Genomic DNA, 20123 nt, shown 5'->3' with positions numbered 1-20123 from the left:
GAAGGGTTTTTAGCTTTTGGGTGATGTTGGTCCAGAATGCTTAGATAAGTGGGCAGAGCCAGATGGCATGAAAGTAGTCATCACGGGTATTAAGGGAACAGTGAGAGCAAACGTCTTGAACATTTTCTGTTGGGTGATATGAACTCTGTGCAGAATCTTATATTGCATGAGTTGCATTTTGGAATTGCGGGTCATAGAAAAGGTATTGTTGCAAATAAGCTTCCACAGGTTGATATTGTTGGAAACAGCAAGGTCTCTTTCCCACTCCATGGTAGGTAGAGACAAAGTGTCATCTGTTTTTAATAAAAGGTTGTATATTTTAGTCAAGGGATTTTTTAAATTACCGATATGAGTAAGATCTTCAATCATTGGAGATGGTTGTAGGATGTTGTTCGTCAATTTGATTTTAACTTTTAAAGACCGCTGTCGTTGAGGGAATTGAAGGAATCCGTGGCCATTTGCAATTGCATTTTGGAATTGCGGGTCATAGAAAAGGTATTGTTGCAAATAAGCTTCCACAGGTTGATATTGTTGGAAACAGCAAGGTCTCTTTCCCACTCCATGGTAGGTAGAGACAAAGTGTCATCTGTTTTTAATAAAAGTTTGTATATTTTAGTCAAGGGATTTTTTAAATTACCGATATGAGTAAGATCTTCAATCATTGGAGATGGTTGTAGGATGTTGTTCGTCAATTTGATTTTAACTTTTAAAGACCGCTGTCGTTGAGGGAATTGAAGGAATCCGTGGCCACCGACATTATACCTTTGGGTTAAGGTTGGGAAGGATATAAGCAAATTGTTTTAAAAAAATTGTTCCAGATGAGTAATTCCTTGTCCTTTCCAAGTCCTGAAGATTAATGGTCTGTTTTTAACCAGAAAATTGTTGTTGTACCAGATTGGGGTGAATTTGTTTGGAGATAGAGTGTGACCACTGAGTAAGAGGAATCTCCACCAGGTGGACAAAGTCGTTGCGATGAATGGGGTTTTTAAAGCAGTTATGTTTCCTTATTGATTCAGTAAGGAATGGAAGATCTGATATTGATAACTCCTGACATTCTGTTTGTTCAATGTCTCGCCATCCATGGCCCAGTTGTTGCTCTGGTTGTAACAATTTAAATATAAATTAAAGGTTCGCTAGATACTAGTACCTGAAGTTTGGGGCTGCTAGGCCTCTACAAGCTTTGTTTTTCTGGAGTGTTGCTAGTTTAATTCTCAGTTTCTTGTATTTCCAATAAAATCTATTGATTATTGAGTCTAGAGTATTAAACCAATGTACAGTTGGTTGGACTGGGGTCATTGAAAATATATAGTTTATTTTTGGTAGTATAGTCATTTTCACTGCTGCTGTCCTACCGATTAGTGAGATGCATAGGTTGCTCCATCGAATGAGTTCTTCTTCAATGGACTTGAGCAATGGAGTAAAATTAAGGGTAAACAAATCTGACAGATTGGTGGAGATATCAATACCAAGTTATCTAATGTTGCCCGTTGTGATGGTTAAGGGAAGTTTCTGGGTTACAGCATTCCAATCATCTCCACTGAGTGGTTAGTCCATGGTTTTAGTCCAATTTATTAAACAGTCCGCGATAGCTGAGAATTTAGGTATAAGATAGAACACCTCCTGTAGGGATGATATTGGGTTCCGTAAGTACAACATAATATCATCTGCATACAAACTTATTTTGTGAACAGAGTTCCCTGTTTGTATGCCAACAATATTACTGTTTTGACGGATGGCCGCTGTGAGGAGTTCAATTAAGATGGCGAATAGTAAAGGGGAGAGCAGACATCCTTGTCTTGTGCCGCATTGTAGAGAAGTGTAACCATTGTTGATGACAGAAGCAGATGGACAGTTGTACAGAATTCTGATCCATTGAATTAGTGACCCTCCAAAGCCAAATTTGTTGAGGGTTGAAAAGATATATGTCCTATTAACTATTTCAAATGCTTTTTTTGCATCTAAAGTGGCAATAACAGTATTTAAGTTGTTCCTTTGGGATATGCTGATCAGTCTGAATGAACAGCGTATATTGCTGGATGAGTGTCTGCCCTTGATGAAGCCTGTTTGGTCTGGGTGAATTATGTAATTTATGAATGGAAATACTTTTTCAATTCTGTTGGTTAGTGTTTTACTAATAATCTTTAAATCACAATTAATCAGGCTTATGGGTCTAGGATTTTCCATGTTTCTGATGCGTAAGGCAGATCGCATTTGATGTTTGAATGAAAGATCTTTTATGTGATATGTTTCTGGTTGGAGCAGGTAATTGTTCACAGTGAGCGAGAGGGCGTGTCACGTGTTGATGACGTCTGTATCATGCGCTAGTTACCTGTGCAGATCTTCGTGCATGAAGTGTAGCTGCTTCTTGCTCCTTTCTGCTTTCCTTTATATTCCTTGCCACTCTTTCCTTTATATTGCATATTGATATGTCCAAATACGTGGAGTATCAATGCAAAAAAAAACAAGTTCAAGTTCAAGTTCAAGAAATTATTTGTCATAAATATATGCAGTCGGTAGCCTTGTCTGCCTTCTTGGTTGTGCTAAAACTCAGCAGCGTCACGTGTCATTGCGTCATGTCTTGCCTCCTGCACGCTCTACCCAGGCTCCGCCCCTCATCTAAACCAAGCGTATTATTTCCAGGTAGTGTAGACGTGTCTGACACCGACAATCTCCGGTTGTGTTCTACATGTCTGAAAGGGCATTGGATGTCTGCATCAATGTCCGGACCTGATTATTCGGTCATGGTCCGGGCTTCATGTGTGAAAGCAGCTTAAAAACTTGAACTTGAACTTGAACTTGAACTTGAAGTCAGTCACCCAGAGCTTGGGGAATCCCCCACTGGTTAACTTCCGGTTTTGCCCTCTGCTAACTTGAATGAGAAAAAATGATTTAATATCACATAACAATATGTTATGTGATATTAATTTAAAGTTAGTTTAAATTTTATGATTGATCAATCAGAATCAAGTAGTAGTAAACTATTAAAAAGGGACACATTAAAATGTATGACCAGTCTGTCACTGTAGCCTGGAACTTATGGGTAAGTGAGTGAGTGATTCATACAGCCTGCGTCAGACCTTCAGTTCAGGGCAGGCTCCAGGGGGGCGGGCTTCAGGCTTGGAGAGCGAGTACTGAGTTGAAACATGGGCCAAAGTGGTTTGTTTTCTCACAGGGCTGTGTTAATACAGAAATTAACATGATACATTTCCACAAATACAGTTAATATAAGAGTTGCACAATAGTGTGAGTGGCATGTTGTCTAACTAGTAGCAGGTAGGGAGGACGAGTCAGTGAATGAGTTAGTGGAGACGAGGATCGTCGCTCCCGAGTCAGTATAAATAGTCGTTCGTTTCAAACGATTTGCTAACCCCCCAGTCAGGACATTAAAGGCCTCCATATTTCATGCCTTGATTATTTGTTCCTCGTGAACAACCTCGTGGAATTTCCTCAGCATCTACACTCTCAAATGCCTTTCAAACCTACATAGAAAGTGACATAGTGACAATATTGAGAGTGACAATTTAGAAGACTTAAAGAAGGTTTTCTTCACAGGTCCCCAATGCTTTTGAGGCTTCTTCAGTAGAATGTGGTGTATTTCCTTTGGATGGTGTCTCACCTGGCCCTTTTGCTTTGCCTTCTCTCAAGACCTCCATCGTTGCCACATATTTAGTGTTCATCACAATGGCCCGTGTCTTTATGACAGGAGTGCGTGCATCTGCTGATACCAGTTCTTCTCTCCTAAAAAGACTCACAAGATAGCTTGGGCTAGATTCTGGTTTCCACAACACACCAACAGTTATATTACATTTCTCCTCGTAAAAATGTCTACATTTTTGTCTTTTCCTGTTGTTGAGGGAATAGCTCTTACATTGTCCCAGTTTACAAATAAGGGACGTCCCAGCCCTCTCAATGACTTCTGGCACTACTGGCACTAACCTCGCACATCATGAAGACCTTCGAGAGACTGGTTCTGCCGCACCACAGGCCCTGGGTGAGTGACTTACGGGACCCCCTGCAGTTTGCGGACGAGACCAACATCCGCGTACCTGCTGCACCAAGCGTACTCCCATCTGGAGCAGCCAGGAAGCACGTCAAGAGTCACATTCTTTGATTTCTCTGAGTGCTTTTAACACTATCCAGCCGTTTCTTTTGGCAGAGAAGTTGAAGGCGATGAAAATAGACCACAGTATGGTGGCCTGGATCAATGACTACCTCACCAGCAGGCCGCAGTACACTCTCCATCTACAACAGCACATTGACTCAATCATGTTAGACAAAACTAGTGCTGTTCATCCCAACATTCTATCATCTATCATCTTGTATCTTATCTCTTTAAGCCAATCAGTCTTACTGCACTTGGCCGTCTCCTCCAATCATCTGATTAAAGAAATCTCCATTCTGAAGGATCCAGACTCGAACCTGTGAGGTGTTCTGCAGGTGCCCCTATGTTAGAGAAAACATTGTACAGTGCCCTCCAGGTTGCCCCTGAAAAAGAAAAAAACATTTTTAGTTGGGCATCGTCAAAACTGAATGTGCATATCTTTTGGGGGAGACCCATGTGAACATTCATACTCCACACAGAAGGGCCATTGAAACACAGCTGGATTCAAACTCAGCACTCAATAACCGCAATAACCACTGATCCACCGTGGCCCACAATGGAACTCCTCTATCCCCGTCCCGTCCTCCTTCCTTGGTGTATAGTCCGCCAGGAGCTGGATTACAGTCTGACACCATGTGGGACCAGAGGAGCCAAGTCCTGGTGCTGCTGGAGAGAGCTGCCGTACAGAGCAGCAAGAGACGGAACAAGACTTTGGGAGAATTAAATACCAAAAAAAAACACCTGTGCACACATAGAGTTTAAACATGTGGATTTATTTATTTTTTGGATCAAATCACTTATATTTGAAATAAAAGAAACATCATTACATCCATTTCATGACAAACATTGCGTCATGTACCAACCACCCTTGAGGATTAAGCCACTTTTGGAGAACCACATTTAGTAATGCCAAAGGGGAATAAAGTGTAAAAATATTAAAGTATGATTCTACAAACATGAAATTATTTCTAATTCAAGGGGACAACAAATACAAGGAATCGTATCAATATATGTGGCTGAATCATACACAATCATTTCCATGAATCTTTGTTTTACCTGTATATTGTGTGATTGTCAAGGCTGTATTTAATATGTATAAATTCTAAACTGCAACTCATATCACTTTGACTTTGATAAGGTACATTGATTATATGATAACCAGCACCTTGTGATCATGTACTGTTTAACCACCATGGTGACACAATACCTTTAAAAAAGGATAAAAATAACCTTTAACTGACATAAACTTCTGTTCCGAGGTAATTGTTTGAGACAAGTTAAAAGCGAGTCAAGTGCGACTGAAAAGGTGGTTGAAAAGAATGAAAAATTAGCCCACGGGTCAGTTTCTAACTCTAAGGAGATTTCATTGACTTATATTAACAGCCAAGAATTTACCTAATTTAACTTTGAGACTAATTTTGTGGTGGATACAGATACTTTAATAGTATTCTTATTATTTCCTACTTTTCTGCCTTTCTCTTTCATTTGGCTGACTTTTAGGGGGCAAAAGGTTATAATTAATATGTAATTTATTTATTTATTTTTCAAATCATGTGAGCATCATTTCCCACTAAGCCACTTGTACTTTGGGGGAGAGTTTTTTTGTTTTTTTTGGGTGTGTGAAAGGCTTTTTTGTTTAGAGGATTACAGATGCTCAACTGTAAACAGCTTGGGGCTGGAAACTGAAAATATAGACATCAGCAAATCCACCTTAAACTGTCATTTATACCGAACGAATGGACTATTTCAGGATTTACTAAACTTTGCTGTATTTGCTGTAATTTACATTTTTTTAAATCCTATTCTATTTGTATTGTTGCTTCAGCCCTAACACCGCATAAACACTACCACAGCAAGGAAGTCGAAAACACATCCCAGCACTAAACGCGCATGGCCTGAACTGCACTTAACAACATAGGTATAAAAATACTGTAACACTGTAATAACACTGTAATAACCCTGTAATAACACTGTATAGAACAAATGGATCCTATTCCTGCACGTAAAGCTGTAGCACGATTTTAACTTTTACCCTCCACTGAACAACTGGTCCCTGAGGCTGCAATACCCGCTTTGGCCACTAGTTATTCCAGAATTTTTGATCTGACTATTGATGGACCAGTGTTTTTCAACCACTGAGAGCTCACCAGGTGTGCGTGAACATTTCACAAATTCCAATTAAAATTGTCACTTCCAATTAAATAATAATATGGGGAATGAGCTCTTGTGTTGCAAGATCAAAATTGCAAGGCTGCACTAATTCACTAATTCCAGCCAGAATAGCAGCTATTTGTTCATCAGAACAACTTTGCGTTTCACACTGAAAGTCAGAACTATTAGCAGGCCATAAAAATAATAAGTACAGTTATAGGTGTGGATTTTGGGGAACACTCCATAGTGGACAATGGCTACCAAGCACTACACAGTACACACACACAAACACACACACACACACACACACACACACACACACACACACACACACACACACACACACACACAGACTTAAACAAACATAGCTAATCTACAGCGTGTGAGAAACCACCAGGACAGGGAGTGTGTGTCACCATCACACGCTCAGTTTTTATTTGGACTTGTTCTCAATTTGAGGCACTTCGATCTTCTCCCCGGTGAGGAACTGCCAGATCCCACCTCGGTAGTTCTCGTTTCCCAGGGCGTAGAGGAACACGTTGAAGGTGGGAGAGGTCTTGGCCAGAATGGGAGCCATCTGCAGGCACAACAAGTGTGTTAATCCTTGGCAATCATTTTTGGCGGGGAAGCGTTACAGATTCCCACTTTTTGCCTCCTCTCTGGAGGTACTTTGGAGCAAAATTGTTTTTCATATTTTTATGTGCTCCATAAATAAAAATTTATTTGATTTGATAATAAAATACAAATATAAAGTGGAGCTGTGGATGACCAGCATGAACCGTCTTTGACCATTAATAATTTTCAACAATCATTTTTTAAACTGTGTGTTGTCCGGTGTATTTTTCAGTTTTATTCACCATATAATATTGGAATGATTGTATAACACAACACAGGTGGGGGAAAGTTAGTGAAGCAGTAGCAATAGGTCATTGTTAGGGCAGTCAAGATCATGACATTTTAGTTGATGTTTAATTTTCATACAAATAATGATAATACCGTAATAATGATATATATGTATATATATATATATATATATATATATATAAATAATTATATTCCTAATTATTGCAATTAACAATTAAATATTTTTACAATTACATTTTTGTATTTTTTCTTCATTTTATGCCACTATAGTAATGGTACAAATAAGACTTATAATATTACTAGATGTCTAACTATTGCAGAAGAACCATTCATTGGCATTGAATATTGAAGATCATAAAATTTTGAGTAGAGGGTTAATTTGCTTGTACCTAAATCAACCTCCTATTTACAGCATAGTGGTAAATTCTAACATTGGCTTTACCTTTGGAAGGAAACATGATAAATAAGAAAATATCTTGATTTGCTCAAATAATGGCGATCAAGTGATCACATATTTTTAATTTTTTGATAAGAATATTTTTTCTTACCATTCTCAGCTTGGGGGACACCAGGTTGGCATTTTCGATGGCAGCATAGAAGGCCAGGACCCCATAGGGACCCCAGCAGAGCAGTATGGTCTTCAGAGGAGTGCTGGCGTTGAACTGAGGAGAGAAAGAGTGAGGGAGAGAGAGAGAGAGGGAGAGCGAGAGGGAGAGAAAGAGAGAGAGAGAGATAAGAGAAGAGGAAGGAAGAGAGGATGGAGGGATGACCACAGAAGAATGGGTCGTTAGTTTTTAGACCAGAGAACAATGTTTTGATGTCATGAGGTTCACACATATTTGGAGTAAGTCAAGTCACAAGTCTTGGATCAGGGTGTGGGGGAGAAAAAAAAAACCCTCAACTGTGACTGAAAGTCTAGAAACTAGAAGCTATGAGGAGAAGTTTTGGAGAGGTCTAATTCTGTGTTAAAACATGAACACCGCTCTGAGTGCTGGAGGATTTGCACTTTAAAGGTGTTATAGTTGCTCTCTGACATTCGGAGAGAGAGAGATATTTTGTTATTTATCTATTTATTTATTTTATTTATATATATTTTTTTATAAGGACATAAGTTAAGAAAGTAAAGGGGAAATGGTGTGATATGGTAAGAAACCCTCCTTAAAATGATCTCCTGACAAGGTCTCACTGACAATTACAGTGACACATATGTGTATTGTATATCTAAAACTCGATTCTACGCTCGCATGCTCCTTCGAAGTACATTTTCCTCTCAGGGGAAGTGTTTTGTTTTCATCCCTCGCTCTTCCCACTGACCCATTTGTCCGTCTTCCACGGTCCTCTGGAGACAATAGATGGCCCACTGCCGCCGAGACGCCTTTGTGCCCTTAGTAAATGTGGCCCCACTGGCTCAGAACACCACGATGCCATGCAACTTGATTTAGACCCTGAGGACGTCCAGCGCCGTGGCCCCCTTTTGAGAAGCACTCCATCCCTTTCTCACACCCGCTACTGTCAAACCATCACACACCCACTCAGGGAACAAACCGAAGCGGCACCAGGCCAGCCAAGGAGGTCGCTTCTGATTGGAACTCGGAACTACCAGCTCCTTGCCTCAGGTACGTATTTAGAATCCACAAACAGAAGCTCAATAGCTGTAGGTGTTCCTGTAGCCCCTGTGCCCATCACCTTAGTAAACAAGTAGCACTCGGTGGGTCAGACTCAGTGGTGGAGTGCACTCAGTGGAGGAAAGTAACAGCGTTTTCAAGTATCTGTTCTGACCAAAGTATATTCAGACTTTCCACTTTTACTCCACAATGTTTCAAAGCAAATACCCGTACTTTTAACTTTAATACATTTCTAACACAGTCGTGTTACTTTAGTTTCATTTTTTTTTTTTATCTGGAATTATACATTTAGTTTTGAAATTCTAGATTCATACCCATGTACATTCTTTAAATAAAGATTTATATTTATATCTATCAAAAGCAAGACACATCAGGATATGCTGAGCAGTCACATGCAGAATCAAAGGTGCAGTCGTACCTTTAAGCCATATCATAGACTGGATATGACAAGTACTTTTACTTTTAATACATAAAGTACATTTAAGAGCTAATATTATCTACTTTTACTTAAGTAGATTTTGATTTTATTCACCATATGATAATGAGATGGTTTTCTGTTAATATTATATTGCATCTTATATGTTTGAAGTAAGTTAAAGGTACTGATGCTGTAGAGATATACAGTATATCATTGGTGGGGCCATCAAGATCATGAAATTAGTTGACGATTAATTTTCATACTAATTATATATATATTTATATAATAATAAAGCCATTCAGCCTGCTATGATACAATTTGATGATTACATTATGATGTCATGAAATAGAGTTCCAACTATTCCTCCCAAAGGACTATTAAATGAACAAAAGAAAACAATAAATAATTACAATATAACATTATATTACTGTATACATTTATATATACTCCTCACACATATTCATAAATAGTAGTACAAAGACCTTTAATATAGTAATCAAGTGTGGTATACTGTATATAAGGATATTACCCTTACCCGTGGGTTGCCAGTTTTCTTAAATTTCTGCGCAATGGCCTGGTAGGACGACATGACCACAAACACCTGGATGGCCATGTTGAAGATGCTCATGGGAATCAAGTAGGACACGTAGTTTCTGTGCAGTGGGAGGAACAATTATGACGGACGAGTTTATAAAAATGAAATATCCTCTTTGAGAAACAGTCACATTCTATTTTTATGTGTTCACGATACTCGCAACACAGACAGTCTACTGTATAATGCGGAGGAGGATGATTCACATTACGTAATATTATGAATGCGGCAGTGTGTTTACTGTGTTGGGCAGATTATGTGTGTGTGTGTGTGCGTGTGTGTGTATGTGTGTTTGTTACCTGTCGCCCTTGCTGTAGTCCAGGGTGCAGCAGGTCCTCAGTGGCTCGTAGTCGTACTCTCCCCAGCCGATGAGCGGCATGGCGGACCAGAACGCCGTGAAGAGCCAAATGAACACGGACAGAGTGATGGCACTGCTCCACTGCAGCTTCGTGCCTGTGGAGGAGGAATGATAATAATAACAATTCAAACAGTGAATTGATTAATAGGGCTGATCGGGTGATGCCCAAAATTACCACTATGTCACTGTGGGCTCTACATCTACATCTACAGTAGACACTCAATCAATGCGATACTTCAAACTGGACGATTCAACTGAGTTTGAATTGTCTGCAGAACTTTGAAATTGCAGGATTCCTTCGCTGAGGAATGATCATGATCCTGAAAAGTCAAAATCGATCCGAAATGAGTCTAATATTTACCCATTTTTATTAAATGCATTTTGCTTGTTTGCTCTTCTGCTTTTATTGTTACTACTTTATTGCCTTCTTTTAATGAAATGAAAGCCATACAAACAAAGGATATTATTATTATTATTGTTATTATATTGTAGTTGACAATTATTTGTTCATAATATTTTAATTACTAATCTAGATAAAGCAATTTCTTCGAACACATACAAGTGCATTGGTAAAAAAAAATAACCTTGTTATCAACATTGGATATTCATTTTTCCAATGTATGACTAACAACATTTGTCAACACAAGACCATTTATGTTTATGTACAATACTAGAAGAGTTTTTCTGACTGGAATCTAGTCCCCATGTTATTTACTGTTCATCACATGAATATTTGATTCTCTGTCATTGTAAACATGTCCCCTTTGAGATGCATCTGGTGAGTTTTCCCATAGATTAACTCATGTTTATTCATTATATGAATGGATGGCTTGATGCCTCTAAGCCACTTGTTGAGCAGCTGGCCACTGAGGACAACGGGGGACCTTGAAAGCAGCTTGGGATGAAATAATCACCTATAGAGTATCTAAATTTGTATGAGCTAAAGTGCAGACTGAGCAGTGTGTGTGTGTGTGTCTGTGTGTGTGTCTGTCTGTGTGTGGGGGTGGGGGTGGGGGGGGGGGGGGGGCGACCTCTTCGCCCTCCATTGCTCGCTGTGATTCCGTACTTACGTGTGCAGTATTGATGATATCTGTCCCATGCGATGGCGGCAATGAAGTGGATGCTGGCTAGTGCGGTCATAAAACCCTGGAAACCGTGGGTCTGGCAACCGTCTGAGCCGTAGGGCCAGTACCTGACAAATGAGTGAGTAAACACAAGGCACTTGGTCCACGCCCCAAACACATTCAACACTGATTTGGGAGGATTCATTGAAACATAATAATCCTTTCATTCTCCAACACCTCACTCATCCACTCATCCACTGATTCCCGCTTCAGAGTAGGGCTGGGCTTGACATAATCAAATAATACAATAGATCTGATGAAGGCATCGATATCGATAACTCAACAATATTTTGGGAACGACTGTCAGTGCTTTCATAAGGTACACACACAAGAAACATCTGAGAAACAATGATTAATAACGTGGATATTACGACCAAACAGGTGGAGTCTATGAAGTTCAGGCAATTGCATTACTCATAGACAACATTTAACATCGCCATATTACGACAACCCAAATCCCAGATAACGTCTAGCCTCGCCTTACGATAGCGACGTCACATCGATATACCGTCCAGTCATCGATATCGGATAGTCAGTCCTGTCTCCGCGCGTCACAGCGCAGCGTTCGGCATCTCTCAGCACAAACTCCGGCCTTTCTGTTTTATTATGTAGGCTTAGATATTTTATCAATATATTGATTGATCAATCAATAAATCAATATGATCGATCGCATTGTTTTCTTGAGGGTTGGGTCGCTGAATCTACCCCGAAACACGCTCGTTTGCTCATTACTACCGTCCAGTTTAAAGAGATACACGGCACTGGACGTTATCTTGGGAGGTATTATTATTATTGTTATTATTATTCTAATAATAATAATTATTATTATTATCAATAAACGTGACGTCACTCACCTCAGAAAACTGGAGAAAGCAGCGATGGTGGCGTTCATGGAGATGCCCATGTCAGCCAGTGCCAAGCTGAACACCAGGAAATTACTGGGGGTTCGGAGCTCCCTGACTTTGAGGAAAGCAACCACTGTCACGGCATTTAGGAAGAAGCCGAGCAGACCTGGAAGAACACGTTTCACACACATTCAGAAGCAGGATGAAACCCCTGAGGTGAGGTGGGGCAGCGCGCACGGAGAACGCGCCACGACGCCGAAAGGACGATATTACAATATGAACACCTTGTAATGATCAATATGAGGACCGCGAAACGACGTCGGGGTTAGCGAGTCATGGAAAGCCGGACGGGATTAGAGCACCGGGTCCTGGAGGGTGCACCGTGTGTGTGTGTGTGTGTGAGTGTGTGTGTGTGTGTGCGTGCGTTCTGGTCCAATTCCACACACCAACAAATTTAAAAAAGGAAGAAAAAAAAAAAGGGACTCACCCTCCACCAGCAAACAAGATCCCAGGGAAAACACATCGAACTCCGAAAAGCCTTCCGGTAGAGGGTATGAGGATACCATGCTGCAGGAGATATGACACCACGGAGTCCACACAGCTCTCCCTACCCTCTATCGCCTCAATGGGACTCTCGGAAGCTGCCTTTTAAAGGGGCATTCCACGTGAAAAGCATGCATGTAATTATGTAAAGCCCCCTCCTCCTGCTCCTGCTCGCTCTTTTGCCCCAATCCGTAGAAGAATGTCTTAATGAACAGAGCACACAGCACAGCCCCCAAAGCCACCACAACGCTAAAACCATCAATTAGTGACACAAACATCCTTTGTGTCTCCAGGCTACACCGTAGAATGCTGCATGTGATGGATGGTGCCTGTGAGGGATGGATGCTGGGTGTGAAGAATGCTGCATGTGGTGGATGGTGTATGTGATGAATGCTGGGTTGGATAGATGCTGCATGTGATGGATGCTGCATGTGATGGATGGATGCTGCTTGTGATGGATGCTGCATGTGATGGATGGATGCTGCTTGTGATGGATGCTGCATGTCATGGACGGATACTGCATGTGATAGCTGGATGCTGCGTGTGAGGGATTCTCCATGTGATGGAGGCTGCATGTGATGGATGCTAGATATGGCATGTGATGAATGGATGGTGCGTGTGATGGATGCTGCATGTGATGGAGGCTGCATGTGATGGATGCTGGATATGGCATGTGATGAATGGATGGTGCGTGTGATGGATGCTGCATGTGATGGATGGAGGCTGCGTGTGATGGATGGAAGCTGCCTGTGATGGATTCTGCATGTAATGGAGGCTGCATGTGATGGATGCTGGATGTGGCATGTGATGAATGGATGCTGCGTGTGATGGATGCTGCATGTGATGGAGGCTGCGTGTGATGGATGGAAGCTGTGTGTGATTGATTCCGCATGTAATGGAGGCTGCATGTGATGGATGCTGGATATGGCATGTGTTGAATGGATGCTGCGTGTGATGGATGCTGCATGCGATGGAGACTGTGTGTGATGGATGAAAGCTGTGTGTGATGGATGGATGCTGTGTGTGATGGATGCTCTATGGGAAGGAGGCTGCTCATGATGAATGGATGCTGCATGTGAGGATGGATGCTGCCTGCCCCCCCCCCCCCCCAGTCTGTGTTGTGACATGGAAGCTGCGTGTGATGAATTCTGCATGTGATGGAGGCTGCATGTGATAGATTCCGGATACGGCATGTGATGGATGGATGCTGCGTGGGATGGATGCTCTATGGGATGGAGGCTGCTCGTGATGGATGTATAGTGCATGTGAGGATGGATGCTGCCTGTTCCGCTCCCGCCAAACGGAGAGTGTCCCCCCCCCCCCCCCCCGAGTCTGTGCTGTGACATCATAGCATTGTGATGATAGTATGACATCGGGGCAGAGGCAGACAAGATAGACAGACAGAAACACACACACAGTCAATCTGACTACATCTCAGACTCTGACGAACATCTCTTTCCATTAGCCTCGTCATTGCCTTTGAGAAAACACAATCTGTTAGTCTATTCATGTAATTTGTGCATGCATACAGTGTAGGAGCTATGACAATCTATTAACAGGTTATTTACATCTGCATAGAGACTGATCGTTAATCTGCATATTCCTATACTGTTCCACAATTTTACACAACTTCTATTAAAGATATCTGAAGTGAACTTGTGTCACCGGGTACTTATTGGGAGAGTGTTGAGCTCTCTGCATAACCACGTACGTCTGCACGTAGTGAGGGCACAAGACTGCGCATGATGGATGCTATGTGTGATGGATGCTGGGTGTGATGGGTGCTGCATGTGATGGTGGCTGCATGTGATGGATGCTGTATGTTGCACGTGATGGATGCTGCATGTGATGGATGCTGTATTTTGCATGTGATGGATGATGTATGTAACATGTGATGGATGCTGCTTGTGATGAATGCTGCTTGTGATGGATTCTGCGTGTGATGATGCTGTATCTGATGGATGCTGTATTTTGCATGTGATGGATGATGTATGTTACATGTGATGGATGCTGCTTGTGATGAATGCTGCTTGTGATGGATTCTGCGTGTGATGATGCTGTATCTGGTGGATGCTGCATCTGGCGGATGCTGCCCCTGATGGATGGATGCCGCATGATGGATGCTGCATGTGGTGGATGCTGTATACTGCATGCAGGGTCGTTTCCAGGACCCTATGCAAAATGTTGTTTGGGGGCCCCTATTTTGTGAAAATATGGTGGCGGGATTGCAAACCCTCTAAGGCGGGCATGCATTTAACATTTACACTTTAGGAGGAAAAGAGGCTGGATCCGTTAAAAAACCTTAACCTCTTAAGCCCTGAGACCCTTTCTTGGGCTTGGGCCTTGGTTGCATGTAATGGATGCTGGAGCCAGGGGCAGTTCTAGGCATGGGCTCAGGGGGGGCAATGCCCCACCAAATGCTCCGACTGCTCCCCTACCCAACTAATGCTGCTTCATCCCAAAATTCGGAAATAACTGAAAACTATTTTATTTTGTCCTTTATCGAATGCCTAATAATAAACATGCCACATAAAATTAATCAAAGATTACGTATATCCAGTGCTCGAAGTGGGCCAGTACACACCGGAATGCAGTACCAGAACTTCTATGTTTTACTCTTTGGCCTACTGTGACTTTTTCTTGAGCGCCGGTACTTCTCACAAGCGGCTGGTACTTGGTCCTGCCCTCTCAGGTGGACAAATCGAGTGGACATTTTGTAAAATACTGTATATCATATTTTATTGAGTCGGAGCACACTTAAAAAAAAAAGATTAGTCATGGCAACGACGAAACACAACATGTTTTACCAACCATGGGAACTCGGAAAACTGTAATTCGTGTTGTAGTCACCTTGTTAACGTAACATGAAATCCACGCAGTAGTTCAAAACGACATTACAAGTGTTGAAATATATAATAATCTTTACAAAGGGAACATTGTTCACTGTTAATGATGCGCGCCACCATGTTGTCATGGTGTCACATCTGTTATCTTGTTAATTCCGGCGTGGGTGGTCAGCTTTGAAATTCCAACTTTCAATGCCTTGAAGTTTATGCACTTTAATCGTTTAATGCTGTATGTGATGGATGCTGCATGTGATGAATGGATGCTGAGTTTGATGGACGCTGTGTGATGGATGGATGCTGCATTTGATAGATGCTGCAGCTGGTGTAGAGGAGAAAACAGGTGTCTGCTAGCACACTGTCCCTCATCCATCACTGAAGAAATGGGGGTTATAACTTCCAATAATCAAATCAGCCAATGATAACCCAACCAAATAACCACATCATTATGAATTAAACAATATTAACAAGTATTTCACATGAATGTATTGTCACGTTTCTTCATTTGATAAATTCATCTTTAAAGCTTTGAGACTGTGTATTCAGTATATGGATGCACAATATGGGGCAGTAGAGGTGTATGAAAGCGTCCAGGGTACCGACACATATCAAAGCTGAAAGTGTGTTATTATTATAAGAAAATAGTGATCACAAAAAAAAATGCAACGCAATGATGTGTTACAGATTTGGTGCTTCTATTGTAAAGTGAATCATTCCATGCTATGCCACTGCACTACTGGTGGTGTGTAGATAGATCATGGTGTTTTGCAGATAATTTAATCTTAGAATTCAGGAGAAAACATACTTTAACAGTCATTTTGCAAAAGAAAAGAGCCCCATTGAACAACATGGTGTTCCCGAGAAGAAATGTGAAAACCACAAATATTCTTCAAAGGGGATTTCAATGTCTAACTGGCTTTAGTGCTTCAGGCTTTACAAATTAATAATACATTTTATTTTGCCAATATCCTCCCTTTATCTTACAGTAATACAGGATTCAAACTCAGAACAACAGACTAGAACACTATTATCAAAAGAAATACAGAATATTAAAAGTAGTTGCTGCGGTTATAAGATTAATATACACCCAATTGATCAATGCCGCGGGAACATGAAACATGTTCCCGCGGCAACCTGCATTTGGTACTACAGATTTGTGTAAAACAAGGGCGACATTGTTTGGTGGTGGTCTATGTTAAGTTCCGAGATTATAAGGTTAGTAGACGTTGCGAAATATGGAAAGTGATCAAAAGCATGAAGTGTGAAGTCATTTGACCTCATTTGATATCCTTTTATGACACCAGTAGAGAAACAAGGTACAAAAAGAGATCAATTATTCACAATTGTTACATGAAAACATTTAGTAATTCCAATCATATAGGATTATATTACTGTAGTAACTCTATATTAGGGTTAGGGTTAGTGTGTGTGTGTGTGTGTGTGTTTCAAGTATGATATTTATATCATATATATACACATACATATATATATATTTATATCTTAAATATAGCTTTTTAGTTGGAGATGATGCAGATAAAACACACAATAACCAAAGATCGAAAATCTTTAATTCACTTATTTAGGAATCCATTCATTCATCCACAAAATGTTAATTTCATTCCATAAAATATGAGCATAAAAAACATGCATTTAGATTTGATAGTTTTGTTTTTTAGGGTATTTTTTGTGTGTGCCTCAAACAATATAGTAATTTATCTATATTTTGTAATCCCTTGTCAGGAGGATGAAATTGATTGAGTCATAAATGTATTTCCCCGATGGCATTACTACAATATCATATGTAATATTGTGAATATATGCATAATATGTGAATATTTGCACTATAGGAATAACACTTTGGTCCAAATTAAGCTCCAATCATATTCTTAGCAATGATGTAAAGGGCTGCTTTATGGGCATCGGCAAATGAGATTAACTATATGGAATGTCTCCGATTTCGAGCTAAAATACTTTTCGACTTGAAAGGCTTTAGTCGAGGAAAGGTCAAAAAGAAATAACATAAAACAGAAACGCTGCTTATGGGGAGAACAAGGCACATTTGTATATTTTGGCAATGAGACACTGAGTTAATTCAGTTTATTATGATATTTAGATCATATTTTGCTCATGTTTTGTTCGTTAATTTGTCCTGGGACTGCCATATTTTTCTATATTTCTTTATTTTTTTGTTAATAAAAAACAGTTTTGCATGGACTTGGGCCCTCATTATACACCACCGTGATGGACCACAAGGTAGACTTTTTTACCAACTTATGATAGGTTGAAAAATCAACGTGCAGCTGAAACATTAAAATAAATATCATAAAAAAACACAACATAGGGCCCAAATACACATGAGGTCAAAATAACTGATTAAACAGGATTTAAAATAAGGACAACGAGACACACCAAAGGGATCTCCCCAAATGAATCAGGAGGCCCGCTATATAGGAGCAGAGCCAAACCAAAATGGAAACGAGAGGTGTGAAACCAATATCACAATCAAATGGATTTAACACTAAATATTATTCTAAAAAAGGGGACACAAATAAATGCAAAGTAAAAAAGGATTATTGTAAAAGAAAACAAAAATACCCCCCATGAGGTGTAACTGAATGGACTCCAATTAAAAGAAAACCAAACGATATAATGTGAAACTAAAATCCTAACAATAAAACATTTATGCTATATGAAACGTGTAATTATTTTGTGTTTCAACACTTGTGTTTTAACACATTATTAGGTGTTTTAACATTTTGTACGTGCATTATGAATGTAGTGTGTGAAAACACCAATTACAAAACAAACAGGAGAACTATGATGGCGGTTAAAGCGTGATCTGTGTGGTCAAATGGGTACAACTATTACGACCACCTTCTTATCAATACATACACACACACACACGCACACACATGCACGCAAGCACGCACGCGCGCGCGCACACACACACACACACACACACACGCACACACGCGCACAAACAGAGCCGTTACTAGCTCTTTGGGGCCCCTATGCCAAATGTGTTTTTTGTTGGGCCCTATTTTATGAAACTACTGTATGGTGGGGTGGATTCCAAATCCTCTAAGATGGTCCAGGGGCATTTAACATTTACATGCATCAATCTGGTGTACTTTAAGAGGAAAAGAGGCTAGATCCATGAAAAACTCTTAACCTCTTAAGTGCCTTTCTTGGGCTCTGGGTGAGGTGTAGGGGTTGGAGTTGGGAGGGCGGGGGGGGGGTGGTGTTAAGCAGTTTGTGCATACAAGTGCCTTACACCATCAGAAAGCTGAGACCCTTAGGAATAATTTGAGATGAAGTTTGACACTGTATGTCAATCTTTTCCATCAATTTCAAAGGTAATAAACATATTTTTAATTGTGCATGTTAAAATGATTAATATTTTGAGTGTAAAGGGGTTTTGAACATTACACGCATGCCTAATGACAGCCGTTCCAATGCTCAGTTATGTGTGATTAGTTGCTGCGCCAACTTATGGGTTGATACCATTAATTGCACAGCTTTGGTACACCTCCTAGTCATTTTTGACCACTTGAAAATCAGGAAAAAGGGTAGAAAATCCCCCCAAAAGAAAACCTGAAAGCCATGACCTTGAAAAACACTTTAGAAAACGTAATGCTGTGATGCAGTATCAATAACTTTGGAAAATTGGAGATTTGTGCTTAGAAACATTGTTTTTACACACACACACACACACACACACACACACACGCACACACACACACACACACACACACACACACACACACACACACACACACACACACACACACACCTTTGTGATTTAATGCATATGACCTGTGTTTACATATGTGTCTGTGTGTGTGTGTGTGTGTGTGTGTGTGTGTGTGTGTGCGGGGTGTTTGCTGGCTGCCAAGCATTTGTAAACATTACACATTATAAACACGGGCCGTTTGGCCATCACCTCCAGCCGGAACGGGCACACTTTGAAGAACCTTCCAAGTGTAACAGTGACCTCGGGCGTGACGAAACCTGCCAGGTTTAGCACCAGAACACCGTGCCAAGGTTTTCACAGAGTTGCTTTATTATAAATTGTGAAACAATAGCTTTCATTTTTTTTTTATTTTGTTGCCCGTGCAAGTCCGCGACGATTGGTTCTGTTCGGCACTCAGAGGGCATGCAATGTTGTAAAGGACATAGTCTAAATTCCAGGCTGATCAAACTGAGCACACTGACATTGTTTGCATGCATGGCTAATCTGCTGCAGCCCTGGAGAACCCACAGCGGGGTAAGAAGTACTCAAGAGTGTTTACTGAGGTAAAAGTACAAATACTTATAAATCACTCAAGTGAAAGTCACAGGACCACATTGGCACATTGGCAAGTAAAAAGTATAGAAATACTGGCCCTTAAATGTACTTAAGGTATTAAAAGTGAAAGTACTTGTCATATCCAGTGCCCTGATATACAAGACTATAATATGAAGTGCTACTCTGCCTTTTCTGCAGATGAGTGCTCATGTACATCCTGAATGTATAAAATAAGGGGTAAGGGTGTGAAGTAAATGGGTGATTCATCAAAGTGACCTTTTACAATACTGTGCTGCTTGGGGTGCATTATTGGACAACAGTTTTTGGGAATGTGAGACATATTTTATGATAGTATAAAGGGTGTATATGA

General features: G+C 40.5%; 1 protein-coding gene across 1 annotated transcript; it reads right to left on the bottom strand.

The window, feature by feature from the left end:
• Nucleotides 1-6686: 6686 nt before the first annotated feature.
• rgra (retinal G protein coupled receptor a) lies at nucleotides 6687-12645 on the bottom strand (the record flags this gene model as incomplete). Its single annotated transcript, XM_080017162.1, has 7 exons — nucleotides 6687-6830; nucleotides 7666-7779; nucleotides 9696-9813; nucleotides 10052-10205; nucleotides 11181-11302; nucleotides 12089-12245; nucleotides 12567-12645. The coding sequence occupies 7 exons, from the start codon at nucleotides 12643-12645 to the stop codon at nucleotides 6687-6689; spliced, it is 888 nt and encodes a 295-aa protein (XP_079873288.1).
• Between the last annotated feature and the right edge of the window lie 7478 nt (nucleotides 12646-20123).

Source organism: Zeus faber, assembly GCF_960531495.2.
Source record: "Zeus faber genome assembly, chromosome: 16".
NCBI lineage: Eukaryota > Metazoa > Chordata > Actinopteri > Zeiformes > Zeidae > Zeus > Zeus faber.
This window is presented reverse-complemented; position numbering and strand designations above follow the sequence as displayed.